Source organism: Cetorhinus maximus, chromosome 22 (assembly GCF_964194155.1).
Source record: "Cetorhinus maximus chromosome 22, sCetMax3.hap1.1, whole genome shotgun sequence".
In the NCBI taxonomy this organism is placed as follows: domain Eukaryota; kingdom Metazoa; phylum Chordata; class Chondrichthyes; order Lamniformes; family Cetorhinidae; genus Cetorhinus; species Cetorhinus maximus.
The window spans coordinates 25945990-25965141 of NC_135900.1; the positions used below are offsets into that span (position 1 = coordinate 25945990).

A 19152-nucleotide genomic window follows, 5' to 3' on the forward strand; every position below is an offset into this window, starting at 1 on the left:
TTCATCAGCGCTACATCCTGATGTCTGATGGCATCTTGGGGCTCAGTATCCAGATGCGGCCTCTGTGTTAATCAGGCCTGAGAGCTAGCATTTGGAGAGATGGTTCTGTCTGGATGTAGCTTTCTCTTGAGATGGTCAAGCACCAACCATTGACGTGTTTTTTGTGTTAGAGCTGCCTTGTTAAGCTGCTGTCATACTGGCATGAGTGCATCCATCTGTGTGAAGGCGTTTCAGCAGCTTGAAGGATGCCATAGCCACTGACTTATTGCCTCCATGGTTGAAAGGACTACACTATATGTAAAAGATAAAAGCAAAATACTGCGGATGCTGGAAATCTGAAACAAAAACAAAAATAGCTGGAAAAACTCAGCAGGTCTGACAGCATCTGCGGAGAGGAATACAGTTAACGTTTCGAGTCCGTATGACTCTTCATCAGAAGTTCTGATGAAGAGTCATACGGACTCGAAACGTTAACTGTTTTATGTATTTTATGTATCGCCGATTTTGAGATTCCGCAAAGGTCCCCAGTGGAACCCTGGAAGGATCTGTAGGCAAAAAGTTCAGTGTTCACAGCAACCGGCATTGGATGCCCTCCATGTCCATGTGGCATGAGTTCCTCATGGTGAATGTGGCAGATATGAGCTACCACACCCCTAGACAAGCGAAGGTGCCTGTGGCACTGTCTGTCACTCATCTTCATGTATGAGCTGCGTCTTCTGTAGACCCTTAGTTGTGCCAGATGTCTTCTTGGATTTGGCCCCTCCTCATCAGCATCTGGGGTATCCTGAGGTCCTGCTGGCTGTTCCCCAGCTCGGTCTTCCCTGAGCTGTGCCAAGTGGCAACAGGCCCCCCTCCTTCTCATTCTAATCAAAGTTCTCAAGAAGGCAGCGTTGCTGCAGTCTGCATTCTCCACTCCTCCTTGCATCTGTGAACGGATACAATTCAGCAATCAATGATAGTTCCCGTGGAATGGTCTCCCTCCATATACAAGGCAGGAATGCAGTCTCCAGCCGTTGACTTTCCTTCAGTCTGCACATCACATACCAAGGCCACACCTTGCAGGATGATATCATCCTGGAGGACGACACATGGCTGAGCTTTCCCCTCAGCCGCGACTATGCATTCACAATGAGGGTGTTCATTAGGGTCAAAAGACCCAAATCCTAGGAGCCACAGTCAGCCTTGTGTTGGTTGTCCTCCAGTGGCCCTTACAATAAGTATCTATATCCAATCCTTGCACTTGTGTCATGACTGCAAGCATAGTGTCTTGATTACCATGACCAGTGCACTAGGAACATGGAGGCTTGTAAGGCCCATGCTACCTGCGCTGCAGATGTGGCCCTTGATTTTTTGATCCTACGTCCATTCTGACATCCCTCTGTATGGATCAGATGCCAATTAAGACCATATGCATCGCAGCATCTAAACATAATAGATTCTCACCTGACTGCACACCATTAGTAAAGAAGCCAAGCTCATTCATTGTGCATGAGACCCTTGAGACAGCACTCAGCTGATCCATGCTCTTCATGGTTTGAGCAGGACGTTTATATGGTGCTCCTTCAATCAGCCAAAAATTCCTGTGCTGAATCTTCCCGCGTGCACAGACACCCCTCCCCAATAGATTTTTTTTTCTAGATTGTTTCTCGAATCATTGTTAGCTGAGATCGAAAATGGTCCTGCTGACCTTTGTCTGGGAGACCAGCTCCCAACCTCCCCCCATCACACACCAAGTTCCTCCCAACCTACATACTCACTGTCTCCTAATTCCCCTTCCTCCTATCACTATCCAGTCTCCCCCTGGTTACCCTTGACCCCATCATAATCCATGTGGATATTCCTGTTCTCTCCCCAAACCATTTAATGTTGATGCCCCATGCCCTTTGTTGACCTGTCCCCTCCCCTTCTCGAGGCCACATGCACCCTGACATTTCGGGATCCCCTCCATAAGACCAGCCAATAACCCCCATCACATTTCAGCTGCCTACTTAAAGGATCCAGATGCCACCCCTGAATGTTACTGTTCCCTCTGCCTCACAATCCCATGACTTGAACACCCAGGACCAAATGCCTAAGGTGACTGACCACACCCTGCACACCATACTGTGCACAGCTGTCACTGCCCAGGGAGGCCTTACCCCAGTCTGTCTCCCCCGCTTCCCAGCTGGTTTGGCCGCCCTGTGCCCAACCTTGGCACAGTTTGTGATACAGGCACCAAATATCTTGCAGCAACGCTCTTAAAGGTAGGCAATGAAGCTCGACAGGTGTGTGCCACTTATGTACAGTTGAGAAACAGACTGTTCTAAATATCTGTTTTGGTGGGGTGGGTGGAGCACTTAATTTGAAGGGGCTAACGTAATTCCGGTGAGTTGGCCTTTTATTGAGCATCCCTGAGATGCAAATTTGGTTCCTGACATGGATCAGCAGGAAACTTGAGCCGCCTTTAACCCACCATCAAAGTCGGGAGAACAAAATTCCAAACTAATTTGCTGCTGGCAGGAAACTGACTTTTTCCATCACGCCAAATTTAGTGCCCCTGCCCGCCACAGTTCCCATCATGGGAGAATTCCTTCCCTAAATGTTGTTTTCTTATGTGGATTTCATAGACTAATACATGTTACCCTGCTGTCCTTTGTCTTTCTTTAATATGTAGGTAATGATTTACTTGATTGACAAAGTACTTCCTGAGAGTTATTTTGCCAATAATCTACGTGCATTATCAGTGGATATGGCTGTCTTTCGAGATCTTCTGCGGATAAAACTGCCTGAGCTTTCACAATACCTTGATAATCTCCAAAAAGGTGCCAACAAGGAAAGTGCAGGTAAATTTCTTTCAGTTTTAATAGAAATCATTTCTCTTCATGGGCAGGCTTTCTCTCTCTGCTGTGCTCGATTCTTCTTGTTTCTCACACCCACATTTCGAGAAAGGACTTTATGCTGAAAAAGGAAAATCACCCATGGGATGTGCTGATATAAATAGAACAAATGAAGTCTATTAACAACCAAACACTGCCACCTTCAGTAGCAGACTCAACTGCTACATACAGCCATGGTCCCATTTGTAGGCCTTTTCGTCCACCCTTGTGCCAACTCCTCATACCTGGTGTAACTCACTCCCAATGCTTTTCCTGTGTGATTAGCAAAAAAATGGAGCCGGCAACAAGAAATTGCAGTCAAATGGGTTGTTTAAATTAATTCATGGGATGTGGGCGTCGCTGGCTAGGCCAGCATTTATTGCTCATGCCTAATTGGCCTCAAAGGTGGTGGTGAGCTGCCTTCTTGAACCGCTGCTGTCCATGTGGTGTAGGTATACCCACAGTGCTGTTAGGGAGGGAATTCCAGGATTCTGACCCAGCAACAATAAAGGAACGGCGATATATTTCCAAGTCAGGATGGTGAGTGACTCAGAGGGAAACTTCCAGGTGGTGGTGTCCCCATCTATCTGCTGCCCTTGTCCCTCTAGATGGTAGTGGTTGTGGGTTTGGAAGGTGGTGTCTAAGGACCATTGGTGAATTCCTGCAGTGCATCTTGTAGATGGTACACACTGCTGCCACTGTGCATGGTAGTGGAGGAAGTGAATATTTAAGGTGGTGGATGGGGTGCCATTCAAGTGGGCTGCTTTGCCCTGGATAGTGTCAAGCTTATTGAGTGTTGTGAGAGCTGCACTCATCCAGGCAAATGGAGAGTATTCCATCACACTCCTGACTTGTGCTGTGTAGATGAACAGGCTTTGGGGAGTCAGGAGGTGAGTTACTTGCTGCAGGATTCCTAGCCTCTGACCTGCTCTTGTAGCCACAGTATTTTTATGACTAGTCTAGTTCAGTTTCTGGTCAATGGTAACCCCCAGGATGTTGATAGTGGGAGATTCAGTGATGGTAATGCCATTGAACATCAAGGGGCGATAGTTGGATTCTCTCTTGTTGGAGATGGTCATTGCCTGACACTTGGTGTGGCGCAGATGTTAATTGCCACTTGTCAGCCCAAGCCTGGATATTGTCCAGGTCTTGCTGCATTTGGACATGAACTGCTTCAGTGATGGTAATGTCAAGGGGTGATAGGTAGATTCTATCTAACTTTTTAGCAAGCTCATTAGTTGATGATTGTTTTTTTCAAAAGGATGGTGGGCTTCCGATTTCAGCACCCGGCCGCCTTCTGTATTATTAGAGACTGGCAGGATGAGGTCGGATTGCCAACCCGACATCGGTGGGTGGGGGGGAGGGGTAGGCGGCAGGGTGGTGGTGGTATGGCGTGGAGGCAGCCCACCCGGTTTTTAGCCATAAAATCCAGCCCTATTAGGACAGACTTGGAGCGGTTACTATGCTAATGATATGAGGAAATTGAAACACATTCTGATTAATGGGAGTTTTTCTGCTGATATTCAGCATTTCAACTCCATGACTGTCAGTATGTACTTGTTTTAAAAAACCGAAATTCAGAAAAAATTTTCATGATAATTGTAATTTTTTAATAAAATTATTTCAAGTGATATTTGTTAGGCATTTTTTAAAAATAATTTTAGATTCCTGAAGTTATTTAAAGTTTTATTTCTACTGTCAAGAAATGTATAGACAATATTTTGACCGCTTAAATTTAAAAAAAGTTTCCAAGTGTTATTGCCTTAGCAAACAGAAAGCTATTCACCTTTCATAATAATGGGGAACCGGGAAATGGCAGAGGAGTTGAGTAAATACTTTGCATCAGTCTTCACGGTAGAAGACACTAAGAACATACTAAATAATCAAGGAGCAAAAGTGGCGGGGGAGGAAATAAATACAATAATTTTCACGAGAGAAAAAGTATTAGGGAAACTAATGGGGCTAAAGGCCAATAAGTCCCCTGGACCTGATGGGTTGCATCCTAGGATATTAAAGGAAGTAGCTACAGAGATATTGAATGCATTGGTAGTAATCTTCCAAGAATCCTGAGATTCTGGAAAAGTCCTTGAGGATTGGAGTACAGCCAATGTAACACCCTTATTCAAAATGGGAGGGAGACAAAAAACAGGTAACTGTAGGCCAGTTAGCTTAACATCTGTCATTGGGAAACTATTAGAGTCTATTATAAAGGATGTAATAGCAGAGCGTTTAGAAATGCATAATCTAATCAAGCAGAGTCAGCATGGCTTCATGAAGGTGAAATCATGCCTAACAAATTTATTATAATTCTTTGAGGAGGTAACAAACAGGATAGATAAAGGGGAACCAGTGGAAGGGCTACTTAATAAGAGCCCATGGTGTTGGGGGTAGGATAGGGGATTGGCTAACTAACAGAAGACAGAGAATTGGGATAAGGGGGGCATTTTCGGGATGGCAACCTGTAACAAGTGGAGTGCAAGAGGGATCAGTGCTGGGGCCTCAATTATTTATAATACATATGAATGACTTAGATGAGGGAAGTGAATCACCAAGTTTGCGGATGACACAAAAATAGGTGGGAAGGCAAGTGGTGAGGATAACACAAGGAGTCTACAGAGGGATATAGACAGGTTAAGTGAGTGGGCAAAAACTTGGCAGATGGAATATAATGCAGGAAAATGTGATGTTATACACTTTGGCAGGAAGAATAGAGGAGCTGAATATTATTTAAATGGAGAACGTCTGCAGAAAGCTGCAGCACAGAGGGATTTGGGAGTCCTTGTGCATGAATCCCAAAAAGGCAAATGTAACGTTGGACTTTATTTCAAAGGAAATGGAGTATAAAAATAGGGAAGTCTTGCTGAAACTATACAAGAGCACTAGTTAGACCACTCCTCGAATACTGTGAACAATTTTGGTCCTTTGGTCCCCTTATCTAAGGAAGAATATACTGGCATTGGAGACAGTCCAGAGAAGCTTCACTAGGTTGATCCCGGGTATGGAGGGATTTTCTTATGAGGCGAGGTTGAGTAGATTGGGCCTGTACTCATTGGAATTTAGAAGAATGAGAGGCGACCTTATTGAAACATATAAGATTCTTAGGGGGCTTGACAGGATAGATGCTGAGAGGTTGTTTCCCCTTGTAGGAGAGTCTAGGATCAGAGGGCATAATCTCAGAGTAAGAGGGCACCCATTTAAAACAGAGATGAGGAGGAATTTCTTCTCTCCAAGGGTAGTGAATCTGTGGAATTCTTTACTGCAGAGGGCTGTAGAGACTGGGTCGTTAAGTATATGCGAGGGTGAGATAGACAGATTTTTAATCAGTAAGGGAATTGAGGGTTATGGGGAGAAGGCAGGAAAGTGGAGTTGAGGATTATCAGATCAGCCATGATCTCATTGAATGGCAGAGCAGACTCGATGGTCTGAATGGCCTACTTCTCCTCCTATGTCTTATGGTGTTATGGTCAACACTTAATTTGAGAATTTAAAATTTTGTCTTAACTATGATAATACGTATATTTTACCTGTTCAAACCATGATACTTTTTTTGGCAGGTAGTTATGAGCCTCCCCTGACCAACGTGTTCACCATGCAGTGGTTCCTAACTTTGTTTGCCACATGTCTTCCTAATCACACTGTGCTACGAATCTGGGACTCTGTGTTCTTTGAAGGATCTGAGGTGATCCTACGAGTAGCCCTGGCAATGTGGGCGAAGCTTGGAGAGTAAGTTATAAACTACAATCAATTCTGTGATTTTCTTCTGTTTATTCTGGGTAGAGTGGAAAAAGAATGTACTAAATTTAAGATTTGTGGGGAAAATCATTTCCCCCTTTCAACCTCTCTTCCTCCCCCTTTTCCCCCTCTTGCATCTTCCCCCACATAAAAACTCCCATTTCCTCCTTTTGCAACTTCCCACACATAGAGACATCAATTTACCCCTCTGCAATCTCCCTCCCTGCCTCCCAAAGAAACATCTATTTTCCCCTCTGTCCTCTCTCAAGTTGTGTATTTTATCTCACATGCAACCATTTTTTGATTTAGCTAAAAAAAACTAAATGGTGGGAGGAGGCGGCATAGTCGAAATGTCACCAGACTAGTAATCCAGAGGCCCAGGCTAATGCTCTGGGAACACGGGTTCAAATCCCACCACGGCAGCTGATGGAATTTAAAATTCAATTAATGAATCTGGAATTAAAAAGCTCGCCTCAGTAATGGTGGCCACGAAACCGTTGATGATTGTTGTAAAAACCCAGCTGGTTCACTAATGCACTTTAGCGAAGGAAATCTGCCATCCTTACCTGATCTGGCCTACATGTGACTCCAGACCTATATCAATGCGGTTGACACTTAAAATGCCTTCTGAAATGGCCTGGCAAGCCACTCAGTCATATCAAACCGCTACAAAATCTACAAAAACGAATGAAATTGGACGGATCACCCGGCATTGACCTAGGCACTGGAAATGACAACGGCAAACCCAGCCCTTTCGACCCAGCAAAGTCCTCCTTACCAGCATCTGGGGGCTTGTGCCAAAATTGGAAGAGCTGTCCCACAGACTAGTCAAGCAACAGCCCAAATTGTCTGGTATGGTATGATACTGTGAGTGTAACTATGTCCCAGACACCACCATCACCATCCCTGGGTATGTCCTGTCCCACCAACAAGACAGACCCAGCAGAGGTGGTGGCACAGCGGTATACAGTCAGGAGGGAGTTGCGCTGGAAGTTCTCAATATTGACCGTGGACCCCATGAAGTCTCATGGCATCATGTCAAACATGGGCAAGGAAACCACCTAATGGTTACCACCTACCCCCCCCTACAACCCCCAACCCCCCTCAGCTGATGAATCAGTACTCCTCCACGTTGAACACCACTTGGCAGAAATACTAAGGGTGGCTAGGGCACAGAATGTACTCTAGATGGAGCACTTCAATGTCCATCATCAAGAGTGGCTCAGTACCACCAATATTGACCAAGCTGGCCCTGAAGTATATAGTTGCTAGACTGGGTCTGCGGCAGGTGGTGAGGGAACAAACAAGAGGTAAAACCTGCTTGACCTTGTCCTCACTAATCTACCTGTCACAGATGCATCAGTCCATGACAGCATTATTAGGAGTGACCACTGCACAGTCCTTGTGGAGACGAAGTCCCGTCTTCACATTGAGGATATCTTCCTTGTTGTGTGACACTACCACCATGTCAAATGGGGTAGATTTCGAACAGATCTAGTAACTCAAAACTGGGCACCCATGAGGTGCTATGGGCCATCAGCAGCAGAATTGTATGCAAGCACAATCTGTAACCTCATGGCCCAGCTTATGCCCTACTCTACCATTACCACCAAGACAAGGGATCAACTCTGGATCAATCAAGAGTGTAGGAGGGCATGCCAGTAGAAGCACCAGGCATACCTAAAAATGCGGTGTCAACCTGGTGAAGCTACCGCACAGGAGTACTTGCGTGCCAAACAGCAAAAGCAGCATGTGATAGACAGAGCTAAGCGATCCCACAACCAGCAGATCAAATCTAAGCTCTACAGCCCTGCCACATCCATTTCTGAATGGTGGTGAACAATTAAACTAGCTGGAGGAGGAGGCTCCACAAATATCCCCATCCTCAATTATGGCAAAGACTAGCACATTAGTGCAAAAGACAATGCTGAAGCATTTGCTACAATCTTCAGCCAGAAGTGCCGAGTGGATGATCCAACTTGGCCTCCTCCTGAGGTCCCCTGCATCACAGATGCCAGTCTTCAGCCAATTCGATTCACTCCATGTGATATCAAGAGACAGCTGAGGGCATTGGATACTGCAAAGGCTATGGGCCCTGACAATATTCTAGCAATAGTACTGAAGACTTGTGCTCCAGAACTTGCTGCTCCCCTAGCCAAGCTGTTTGAGTACAGATACAACACTGCAACACTACAGCTACAATACCCAGCAATGCGTAAATTTACCCAGGTCTGTCCTGTCCACAAAAAGCAAGACAAATCCAACCCGGGCAAATACCGCCCCATCAATCTACTCTTGATCATCAGCAAAGTGATGAAAAGTATCATCGACAGTGCTATCAAGCGGCACATTCTCAGCAATAACCTGCTCACTGACACTCAGTTTGGGTTTCGCCAAGGCCACTGAGCTGCTGACCTCATTACAGCCTTGGTCCAAACATGGGCAAAGAGCTTAACTCCAGAGGTGAGATGAGAGTAACTACCCTTGACATGAAGGCAGCATTGACCGAGTGTGGCATCAAGGAGCCCTAGCAAAGCTGGAGTCAATGGGAATCAGGGGGGAAAACTCTCCACTGGTTGGAGTCATAATTCACACAAAGGAAGATGGTTGTGGTTGTTGGAGGTCAGTCATCTCAGTTCCAGGAAACCACTGCAGGAGTTCCTCAGGGTAGTGTCCTAGGCCCAACCATTTTCAGCTACTTCATCAATGACCTTCCTTCCATTATAAGGTCAGAATTGGGGGTGTTTGCTGATGATTGCACAATGTTCAGCACCATTTGCGACTCCTCAGAAACTGAAGCAGTCCATGTCCAAATGCAGCAAGACATGGACGATATCCAGGCTTGGGCTGATAAGTGTCATGTAACACTCATGCCACACAAGTACCAGGGAATGACTGTCTCCAAGAAAAGAGAATCGAACCATCTTCTCTTGACATTCAATGGCAGTACCATTGTTGAAACTCCTACTATCAACATCCTGGGGGTTACCATTGACCAGAAACCGAACTGGACCAGCCACATAAACACTGTGGCTACAACAGTAGGTCAGAGGCTGGGAATTCTGTGTTTAGCAACTCATCTCCTGACTCCCCAAAGCCTGTCAACCATCTACAAGGCACAGGTCAGGAGTGTGATGGAATACCTGAATGAGTACAGCTCCAACAACCGTCAAGAAGCTCAACACCATCCAGGACAAAGCAGCCCACTTGACTCGCACCACATCCACATTCAACATCCACTCTCTCCACCACCAACAAACAGTGGCAGCAGTGTGTACCATCTACAAGATGCACTACAACAACCCACCAAGGTTCCTTTGACAGCACCTTCCAAACCCATGACCTCTACCATCTAGAAGGACAAGTGCTGCAGATGCATGGGAACACCACCACCTGCAGGTTCCCCTTCAGCCAACTCACCATCCTCTCTAGGAACGATATCGCTGTTCCTTCATTGTCGCTGGGTCAAAATCTAGAATTCCCTCGCTAATAACACTGTGGTGCGCCTACACCACATGGACTGTGGCGGTTCAAGAAGGCAGCTCACCACCACCTTCTCAAGGGCAACTGGAGAAGAAGTCTCACCTCCCCAGAGATGCCCACATCCTGTAAAAATAATTTTTTTTAAATGCTGTACCAGGAAATAAGACTTGGCTGAGGAAATTTAAACCAACATGGCATGGATGACAAATGTAAATTCTGCTGATCTACTTTAATCTGACTTGAAACAGCAATAGGAAGGTTATGGTGACCTTCCAACCTCTTAGGATAAAAAAAACACTCCACTATTGTCAACTCTCAATTTGTGTAGCAAAAGCAAAATACTGCGGATGTTAGAAATCTGAACTAAAAACAAAAAATCCTGGAAACACACAGCAGTTCAGGCTGCATCTGTGGAAGTCAATTTGTGTTGGTTTTTTTTGGATGGTATATGGCAGAGTTGGGTTGTTTTTTTAACTGAAGCTAGCGATAACATTAGAGAAATATCCATTCCATCCTTTGTTTTTAATGTGAGGGCTGACTAAAGTAGCAGCTGTTTAATTTCTAGGTCTTGGGCTAAAGAGAAAACAATTGCAAGGAAATGGGGCAGCCCTGCTCATTTCCCTTTTACTTCTGTCAACAGATGGAGACATATTTTGTTAGGCTATTGACTTTTATTTGTTTAACATGGATCAAAGTAAAGAAAAAAAAAAACATTTTTTGAGAACCTCTTAACTATGAAATATTTTGATTAAAAATCTCATGCAATTATAGGAAATATCATTTATATTGTAAATTAAGTATATCGATAATGTCCAATAAATTAAATCCGCACTGGCTTTCAGTCTCAGAAAAAAATTATTACAATCTATTTATAATTTTAGTCATTTACCTGGAATACTGACAAACAGTTATTCTACAAATTTCAAGTTTCTGATGAGAGGAATATTATACAGGGAAGAGATTACACAGCGCAGCTTCTCATCATTACAATGACCTAGATTCAGGCTAAGTGAAACTTGGAGAGTATAAAAGTACAATTATATTAAGTTTGTCAGTATCTTTTCCTCTTATTTCTCTCTTTTTAATCTACGTTTGCTTATCAATTTCCATTCACAAAAATTATCATTGAGCTTTGACAATTGCTCTTTGAAACACGCAAGTGCTGTAAATATTTGTCAAAATGCCAGGAACACTTTGCCCACTGGCAGTATGTTCCAATTCCTAATGTGCCAGTGCGATGATGACATATTGAGACATTTAAGAGTACGAGCAACATGAGTAAAAAAAAAATCTTAGAATAAAAATTTATCAAACCACTAATAACAGAAGTTAGGTGCATGGAAAAGAAGAGGTAGAATGCCCTTGTCTGTCATGTAGGCAGGATTCTTAAAAGTGTTTTTGTCTCTCTTAATTTTATTAGTAATTTCCAGTGACTGTGAAGGAAACATATCTCCTAATTACCAGTGCTAGATGTGGCCATTCTTCTTGGTCCATAAGCAGTATCATGGCGATGAGCCAGAGTACACAGGGAGACCATTGAAATTAGATTGTCTTGAGTGCTAAGATCCATTGTTCAAAAGCAGAAAAGTGCCATTTTTGTTTTGTAATACATTCAAATATTATTGACATCATCAGTAGCACTAAGACGCACATCATTTCTCTCAATAATTGGAAACTATTTAATTTCTCTTATTCATTTGTGGGATGTGAGTGGGCTGGCAAAGCCAGCATTTATTGCCCATCCATAACTTCGCTTGAGAAGGTGGTGGTGAGCCACCTTGTTGAACTGCAGACCATTTGGTGTAGGTCCACCCACAGTAGAGAATATTCCATCACACTGCTGAACTGTGCCTTGTAGATGTTGGACAGACTTTGGGGAGTCAGCAGGTGAGTTATTTGTCACAGAATTCCCAGCCTCTGACCTGCTTTCACCACCACATATTTAAATGGCTGGTCCAGTTAATTTTCTGATCAATGTAAACCCCAGGTTGTTGATGGTGTTGGATTTAAAGGTGGTAATGCCATTGCATGTCAAGGGTAGATGATTAGATTCCCCATTGTTGGAGATGATCTGCCTGCTACTTGTGTGGCGTGAATGTTACTTGTCACTTATCAGTTCAGACCTTAATGTTGTCCAGGTTTTGCTGCATATAGACATGGACTGTTGATACTCATTTTGACAATTTCACAACATCAGTAAATTTGCATTCCCTGACCGGGAATCGAACCCGGGCCGCGGCGGTGAAAGCGCCGAATCCTGACCACTAGACCACCAGGGAAACTGGCGATTGAGAGTGGACTGATGGGGTCATAATTGACTGGACTGGATTTGTCCTGCTTTTTGTGGACAGAACATACCTGGGCAATTTTCCACATTGTCAGGTAGATGTCAGTTTTGTAGCTGCACTAGAACAGCTTGGTTAAATGTGCGGCTGGTTCTGGAGCACAAGTCTTCAGTCAGGATTTTGGTCTTTGTTTTAACAGCGCCTTCAACCTTTTCTTAATATCATGTGGAATGAATTGAATTGGCTGAAGACTGGCATCTTTGATGCTGGGAATCTTAGGCAGAGTCCAAGATGGATCATTCACCTCTTGTCAGTTCTCCCACCACCTGTTGCAGGCCCAGTCTGGTGGATACGTCCTTTAGGGCTTGGCCTGTTCGGTCAGTACTGGTTCTGTTGAGTCACTCTTGGTGACGGGCATTGAAGACCCCCATCAAGAGTGCATTTTATGCCCTTCTGCTCCTCAGTGCTTCTTCCAAGTGGTGTTCAACATTGATCTGTCTGCATCACTAAGGCATCCACTTGATGCTACTCACGCCAGGCTGACATTGGCAGTACATTGTCCATGTGGAAACGACCTGAATGTATACCTTGGAAAAATAATCAGATCTTTTTTACAGTAATGATAATGACAAAAGGGCACATTTTTTTATTTTAACAGAAGAATCGAAAGCTGCCAAAGTGCAGACGAATTCTACAGCACCATGGGAAAATTGACTCAAGAGATGCTGGAGGATAGCCTGATTGACTGTAATGAGCTGATGCAGGTCAGTAATTTTGCTCCCATTTTTGCGGGAGAATTCCTTCAGTCACTATTTGTAGCAACATTATAAAGCTTATATGAAAATTTCCTATGTTTGCAGTTTTTACAGAAACTGTAGATATTTTCCAAAGGAGCATGTTGACCATTTCTCTGAAAGTACCAAACAAAGAAAATCTTCATGAATATATTTGCATATGCTTAGCCACCCAGAAGGATTGTAACCCTGTGGTGTAGTTTTAGATGTTCGTCAAAAGGAGATTTCAAATAGTGGGCATCTTTCAGGATGTTTAGGCAGAAATTGCTATTATGCTACTAGCATTTTAAAATAGTCTGGAGAGTATCTGTCAGAATCATTATCAGATCTATTATGGCATAGGGTAAATAAAGTCAAGGAATTAAATGCGTGGCTCAAAGAGTGGTGTGGGAGGAAAGGGTTTCAGTTCATGGGGCACTGGAACCAGTACTGGGGTAGAAGGGAGCTGCTCCAGTGGGACGGGCTTCACTTGAACCATGCTGGGAACAGTGTCCTGGCGAATGGAATAACTAGGGCTATAGAGAGGGCTTTAAACTAAATAGAGTGGGGGGGAGGGTTCTAGAGAGGGGATACGTAAGCTTACAAAGCAAAGGGAAATGGCAGCATTGCAAGGATGCTATTTAGGTAATGATACGCAGAATGTGACAGAAAGGGACGGCGTGTGCAGACATAAAAATAAAGCAGCAAATAGGGTCAAAGGGGGAAAAATAGTAAAAAGGCAAAATTAATGGTTCTTTACTTAAATGCACATAGTATTCAGAGCAAAATAAATGAATTGAAGGCACAAGGCGATCAAAGCTGGCAACGAAATATTCAGGAGTGTGTGACTTTTCGAAAGGACAGGCAGGAAGAAAAGGGTGGCGGGGTAGCTTTGTTATTACGAGATGGAATAAGTATGATAGCAAGATATAGAATCCATATGGGTGGAGGTAAGAAATAACAAGGGGAAGAAGACACTAGAAGGAGTCCATAGGCCTCCTAACATTAGCTATACTGTAGAACAGAGAATAAATCAGGAGATAATGAGGGCATGAAAAAAGGCAGTACATTAATCATGGGTGACTTTAATCTTCATGTAGATTGGGAGAATCAAATTGGCAGAGGTAGCTACAGGCAAGAATTCATAGAGTGTATTCGGGACAGTTTTCTAGAACAATATGTTGTGGATACAACCAGGGGTCAGGCTATTTTGGATCTGTTAATGTGTAATGAGGCAGGCTTAGTAAATGATCTCAGAGTAAAAGATCCCCTAGGAAACAGTGACCATAACATGGTAGAATTTAGCATTCAGTTTGAGTGTGAGAAACCTGGGTCAGAAATAACCATGTTAAACTTAAATAAGGGTAACTGCAAAGGAATGAGGGCAGAGATGGCTGGAGTGGACTGGGAAAGGAGTTCAGCAGAAAAGACGGTTGATGGACAATGGCAGACGTTTGAGAAAATAGTTCATGACTCACAACAAAGATATATCCCAGTGAGGAAGAAGGATTCTAGGAAGGGGATAAACCAACCATGGTTAACCAAGGAAGTTAAGGATAGTATCAAATTGAAAGGAAAAACATACAATGTGACAAACGTTAGTGATAAACCAGAGGATTGGGAAAGTTCAAAAAACCAACAAAAGGTGACTAAAAAAATAATAAAGAGGGAGAAAATAAACTTTGAGGGTTAACTAGCAAGCAATATAAAAACGGACAGTAAGAGCTTCTTTAAATAGATAAAAAGGAAGAGAGAGGCCAAAGTGAACGAGGCTGGGGGAATAATAATGGGGAACCAGGAAATGGCAGAGGAGTTGAATAAATACTTTGCATCAGTCTTCACGGTAAAAGACACTAATAGCATTCCAAAAATAATCAAGGGGCAAAAGGGGGTGAGGGGAGGAAATAAATATAATAACTATCGCTAGAGAAAAAGTACTAGGGAAACTAATGGGGCTAAAGGCTGATAAGTCCCCTGGACTTGATGGATTACATCTTAGGATATTAAAGGAAGTAGCTACACAGATGGTGGATACACTGATAGTAATCTTTCAAGAATCCTTGGATTCTGGAAAAGTCCCAGAAGGTTGGAAAACTGCCAATGTAACACCCTAATTCAAAAAAGGAGGGAGGCAAAACACAAGTAACTATAGGTCAGTTAGCTTAACATCCGCCATTGGGAAAATGTTAGCGTCTATTATAAAGGATGTAATAGCAGAGCATTTAGAAATGTATAATATAATCAAGCAAAGTCAACATGGCTTCATGAAGGGGAAATCATGCCTAACAAATTTATTAGAATTCTTTGAGGAGGTAACAAGCAGGATAGATAAAGGGGAACTAGTAGACAGAATATATTTGGATTTCCAAAAGGTGTTTGATAAGGTACCATACATAAGGCTACTTAATAAGATAAGAGCCCATGGTGTTGGGGGTATTATATTAGCATGGATAGAAGATTGGTTAACTAATAGAAGACAGAGATTTAGGATAAGGGGAATTTTCAGGATGGCACCCTGTAGCAAGTGGAGTGCCACAGGGATCAGTGCTGGGGCCACAATTATTTACGCTATATATTAATGACTTAGATGAGGGAAGTGAATATACTAACATCAAGTTTGCAGATGACACAGAAATAGGTGGGAAGGCAAGTGATGTGGATGACACAACGAGTCTGCAGAGTGATATAGACAGATTAAGTGAGTGGGCAAGAACTTGGCAGATGGAATATAATGTGGGAAAATGTGAGGTTATGCACTTTGGCAGGAAGAATAGAGGAGCTGAATATTATTTAAATGGAGAAAGACTGAAGAAAGCAGCAGCATAGAGGGATTTTGGGAGTCCTCGTGCATGAATCCCAAAAAGCTAACATACAAGTTCAGCAGGTAATAGGGAAGGCAAATAGAATCTTGGCCTTTATTTCAAAGGGAATGGAGTATAAAAATAGGGATGTCTTGCTAAAACTATACAAAGCACTAGTTAGACCACACCTAGAATACTGTCAACAGTTTTGATCCCCTTATCTAAAGAAAGATATACTGGCATTGGAAGCAGTCCAGAGAAGGTTCACTGGGTTGATCCCGGGTATGGAGGGATTTTCTTATGAGGCGAGGTTGAGTAGATTGGGCCTGTACTCATTGGAATTTAGAAAAATGAGAAGCACCCTTTTTGAAAATATAAGATTCTTAGGGGGCTTGACAGGGTAGATGCTGAGAGTGCTTGTGGGAGAGCCTAGGACCAGAGGGCATAATCTCAGAGTAAAGGGTCGCCCATTTAAGACAGAGGTGAGGAGGAATTTCTTCGCTCTGAGGGTAGTGAATCTGTGGAATTCTTTACCACAGAGGGCTGTAGAAGCTGGGTCGTTAAGTATATACAAGGCTGAGATAGACAGATTTTTAATCAGTAAGGGAATCGAGGGTTATGGGGAAAAGGCAGGAAAGTGAAGTTGAGGATTATCAGATCAGCCATGATCTGATTGAATGGCTGAACGGACTTGATATTCCGAATGGCCTACTTCTGCTCTTACATCTTATGGTCTTATCTGTTATCTATTAATAGGCCAGTTAGGCTGATATCAGTTGTTGGGAAAACGCTGGAATCTATTATTAGCAACGTCTTAACAATACACTTAGAAAATCAGTATGATTAGACAAAGTTGTCGTGGTTTATGAAAGTGAAATTGTGCGTAACAAGTTCTTTGAGGATGTAACTAGTAGGGTAGATAAAGGGGAGTCAGTAGATGTAGTATACTTGGATTTCCAAAAGGTATTCAATAAAATGCTGTTCTGAAGGTTAATAGGTAACATAAGAGCTTGTTGGAGCATGGATGGAAGATTGCTTAATGGACAGGAAGCAGAAAGTAGGAATGAAATGGGGCATTTTCAAGTTGGCAGGCTGTAACTAGTAGAGTGCTGCAAGGATTGGTGCTGGACCTCAGCTATTTACAATCTATATTAACTTAGGCTAAGAGACCGAGGGTAATGTATCCAAGTTTGCTGATGATACAAAACTAGGTGGAAATATAAGCTATGAGGAGGATACAAAGAGCCTGCAAAAACGATAGAAACAGACTGAGTGAGTGACAACAAGGTAGCAGATAGAGAATAATGTGGAGAAGTGTGAGTTTATTCACTTTAATTGTAAGAATAGAAAAGCAGAATATCTTTTAAAAGGCGTGAAACTTTTAAAAGACGTTCAGAGGGACTTGAATGTATTCATACAAAGAACACAGAAAGTTAGCAAACAAACACAGCAAGCAATTAGGAAGACAAATGACATCTTGGCCTTCATTGCAAGGAGGTTGCAGTACAAGAATAAAGTAGTCTTACTACAATTGTATAGGCCTTTGGTGATACCACACCTGAAATACTGTGCGCAGTTTTAGTTTCCGTGTTTAAGGAATGATAGATTTGCATTGGAGGCGGTATAGCAGGTGTTCACTAGGATGGTTCCTGGGATAAGAGCATGGTCCAATAATGAGAGGCTAAGTAATTTGGGCCTATTCTCTGAAATAGACAGTGAGAGGTTATTTCTCCTAGCTGGGGAATCTAGAACATGAAGGTACAGCCTCAGGATAAGGGGGTCAATCATTTAGGACTGACATGAGGAGTAATGTCTTCACTTAGAAGGTTGTGAATTTTTGGAATTCTCCATCACAGAGGGTTGTAGGTACTCCATCATTGAGTATATTCAAGGTTGGGGTAGACAGACTTTTGATCTCTCAGGAATCAAGGGATATGGGGAGCAGGCAGAAAAATGGAGTTGAGGCAGACGATCAGCCATGTTCATAATGAAAGGTGGAGGGGCTGAGGGGTCAATGGTCTACTCTGCTCCTATTTCTTATGCTCTTACAATCTGGGTTGAATCTACTCTAGACTAATGGGATAAAAGTGCACCCTTTAGTATTGGCTTTGACAATACTAATCTTTTGTGAAATGAATTTTGGCAGTTTCAATCCAGTTTTAGTGAGTACTGTATTACAACAACAAAAAAAAAAATCGCAGTCTCATAAAGTTACCATTAGTATGGTGTTTGTAATAAATGGAAAATTTCATAGTGGTGCAGTAGAGAGTGCTCTTCCAAAGCTGGAACTTGAGATGCATTATTGAAGTTAAATAGAGCCAACTTTACTCTGCAGCCAGCTACACAATAAGTAACATGGGATGTTTGTTGATCATGCTGGACGCCTGAAATAGGAATGCTCTATTCTTACGTGCTTTCAACTGTTTGGCTTAATGTGCACCAAAATGTTAATATTGAATAACAAGTTTAAGAAAGACCACTTTGATATAAAAAACACTGAGTTCCCTCAACAACTCGATGGTTAGAATTGAGTGATGTCTTATTTTTCCTGAAATGGCTGATCTTAACAGGCCAGTATCCTATATTGAGAGGGCAAAGACCAGACAAGATTTCTGCTACTTATGATTGCAGCAGCTTCTACTAGAAGGTTTTAGCTGAATTTTACTCCCCGCCCCTTGGGATGGGTTGGCAAGTGGAGGGTGTGCATAAAATTTGCGGCAATGCCATGGGTGCCAATTCTGGCATCTGCCCCAGATGAAATTTTACCTGGGCCAGGGGAGATGTCAGGTGGTCTGCAACCCCATGGGCCAATTGAGGTCCTTGTGGCCAATTATAGCCTCCTTGCACCTCCACTGCAATTTTTCCCATGGCGGGTGGAGGCTGGCACAAGGTATGAAGCCCCGTAGTTTTCACTGCTCAGGCTGGTGGTGGGAAAGGGGTGGGGGAAAGGGTACAACCTTTTCAGGACTTCTGGACCCATCAGAGACCACCCCCTCCATGGTCTTCACCTCCCATCCGCCCCATGTTTCCCCTTCCCGTTTTATCCACCCAGCACCCCCACCCCCTCACTTAGGCCTGCTAGCTTGGCCTCAGCAAGACCCCATCCCACTTAATTTTGCATCCAGCTCTAGCAACAGTCGCTTTTGGGAACTTGATGTGGTCCCAGCAGTAGCCAGCACTCCCAGTGCTGTTGCTGGGACACTGGCAGCTCTTGGAGGCGGAA

The 19152-nt window shown here is 43.3% G+C and overlaps 2 protein-coding genes and 1 non-coding gene across 4 annotated transcripts in view; 1 reads left to right on the forward strand and 2 right to left on the reverse strand.

Moving 5' to 3' along the window:
• rps16 (ribosomal protein S16) overlaps positions 1 to 19152 on the reverse strand; it is a 284445-nt gene that overhangs the window by 89495 nt on the left and 175798 nt on the right. The window lies entirely within an intron of this gene.
• The window catches only part of tbc1d30 (TBC1 domain family, member 30), an 87652-nt gene that overhangs the window by 41107 nt on the left and 27393 nt on the right, over positions 1 to 19152 (forward strand). For both annotated transcript variants that reach the window (XM_078567950.1, XM_078567951.1), the window contains 3 exons: positions 2654 to 2822; positions 6410 to 6578; positions 13014 to 13119. In XM_078567950.1, the coding sequence (XP_078424076.1) occupies positions 2654 to 2822; positions 6410 to 6578; positions 13014 to 13119 (444 nt within the window). The remainder of the gene's footprint in view (positions 1 to 2653; positions 2823 to 6409; positions 6579 to 13013; positions 13120 to 19152) is intronic.
• On the reverse strand, positions 12278 to 12349 carry trnae-uuc (transfer RNA glutamic acid (anticodon UUC)). The gene has a single exon. It is a non-coding gene; the product is annotated as a tRNA-Glu (tRNA).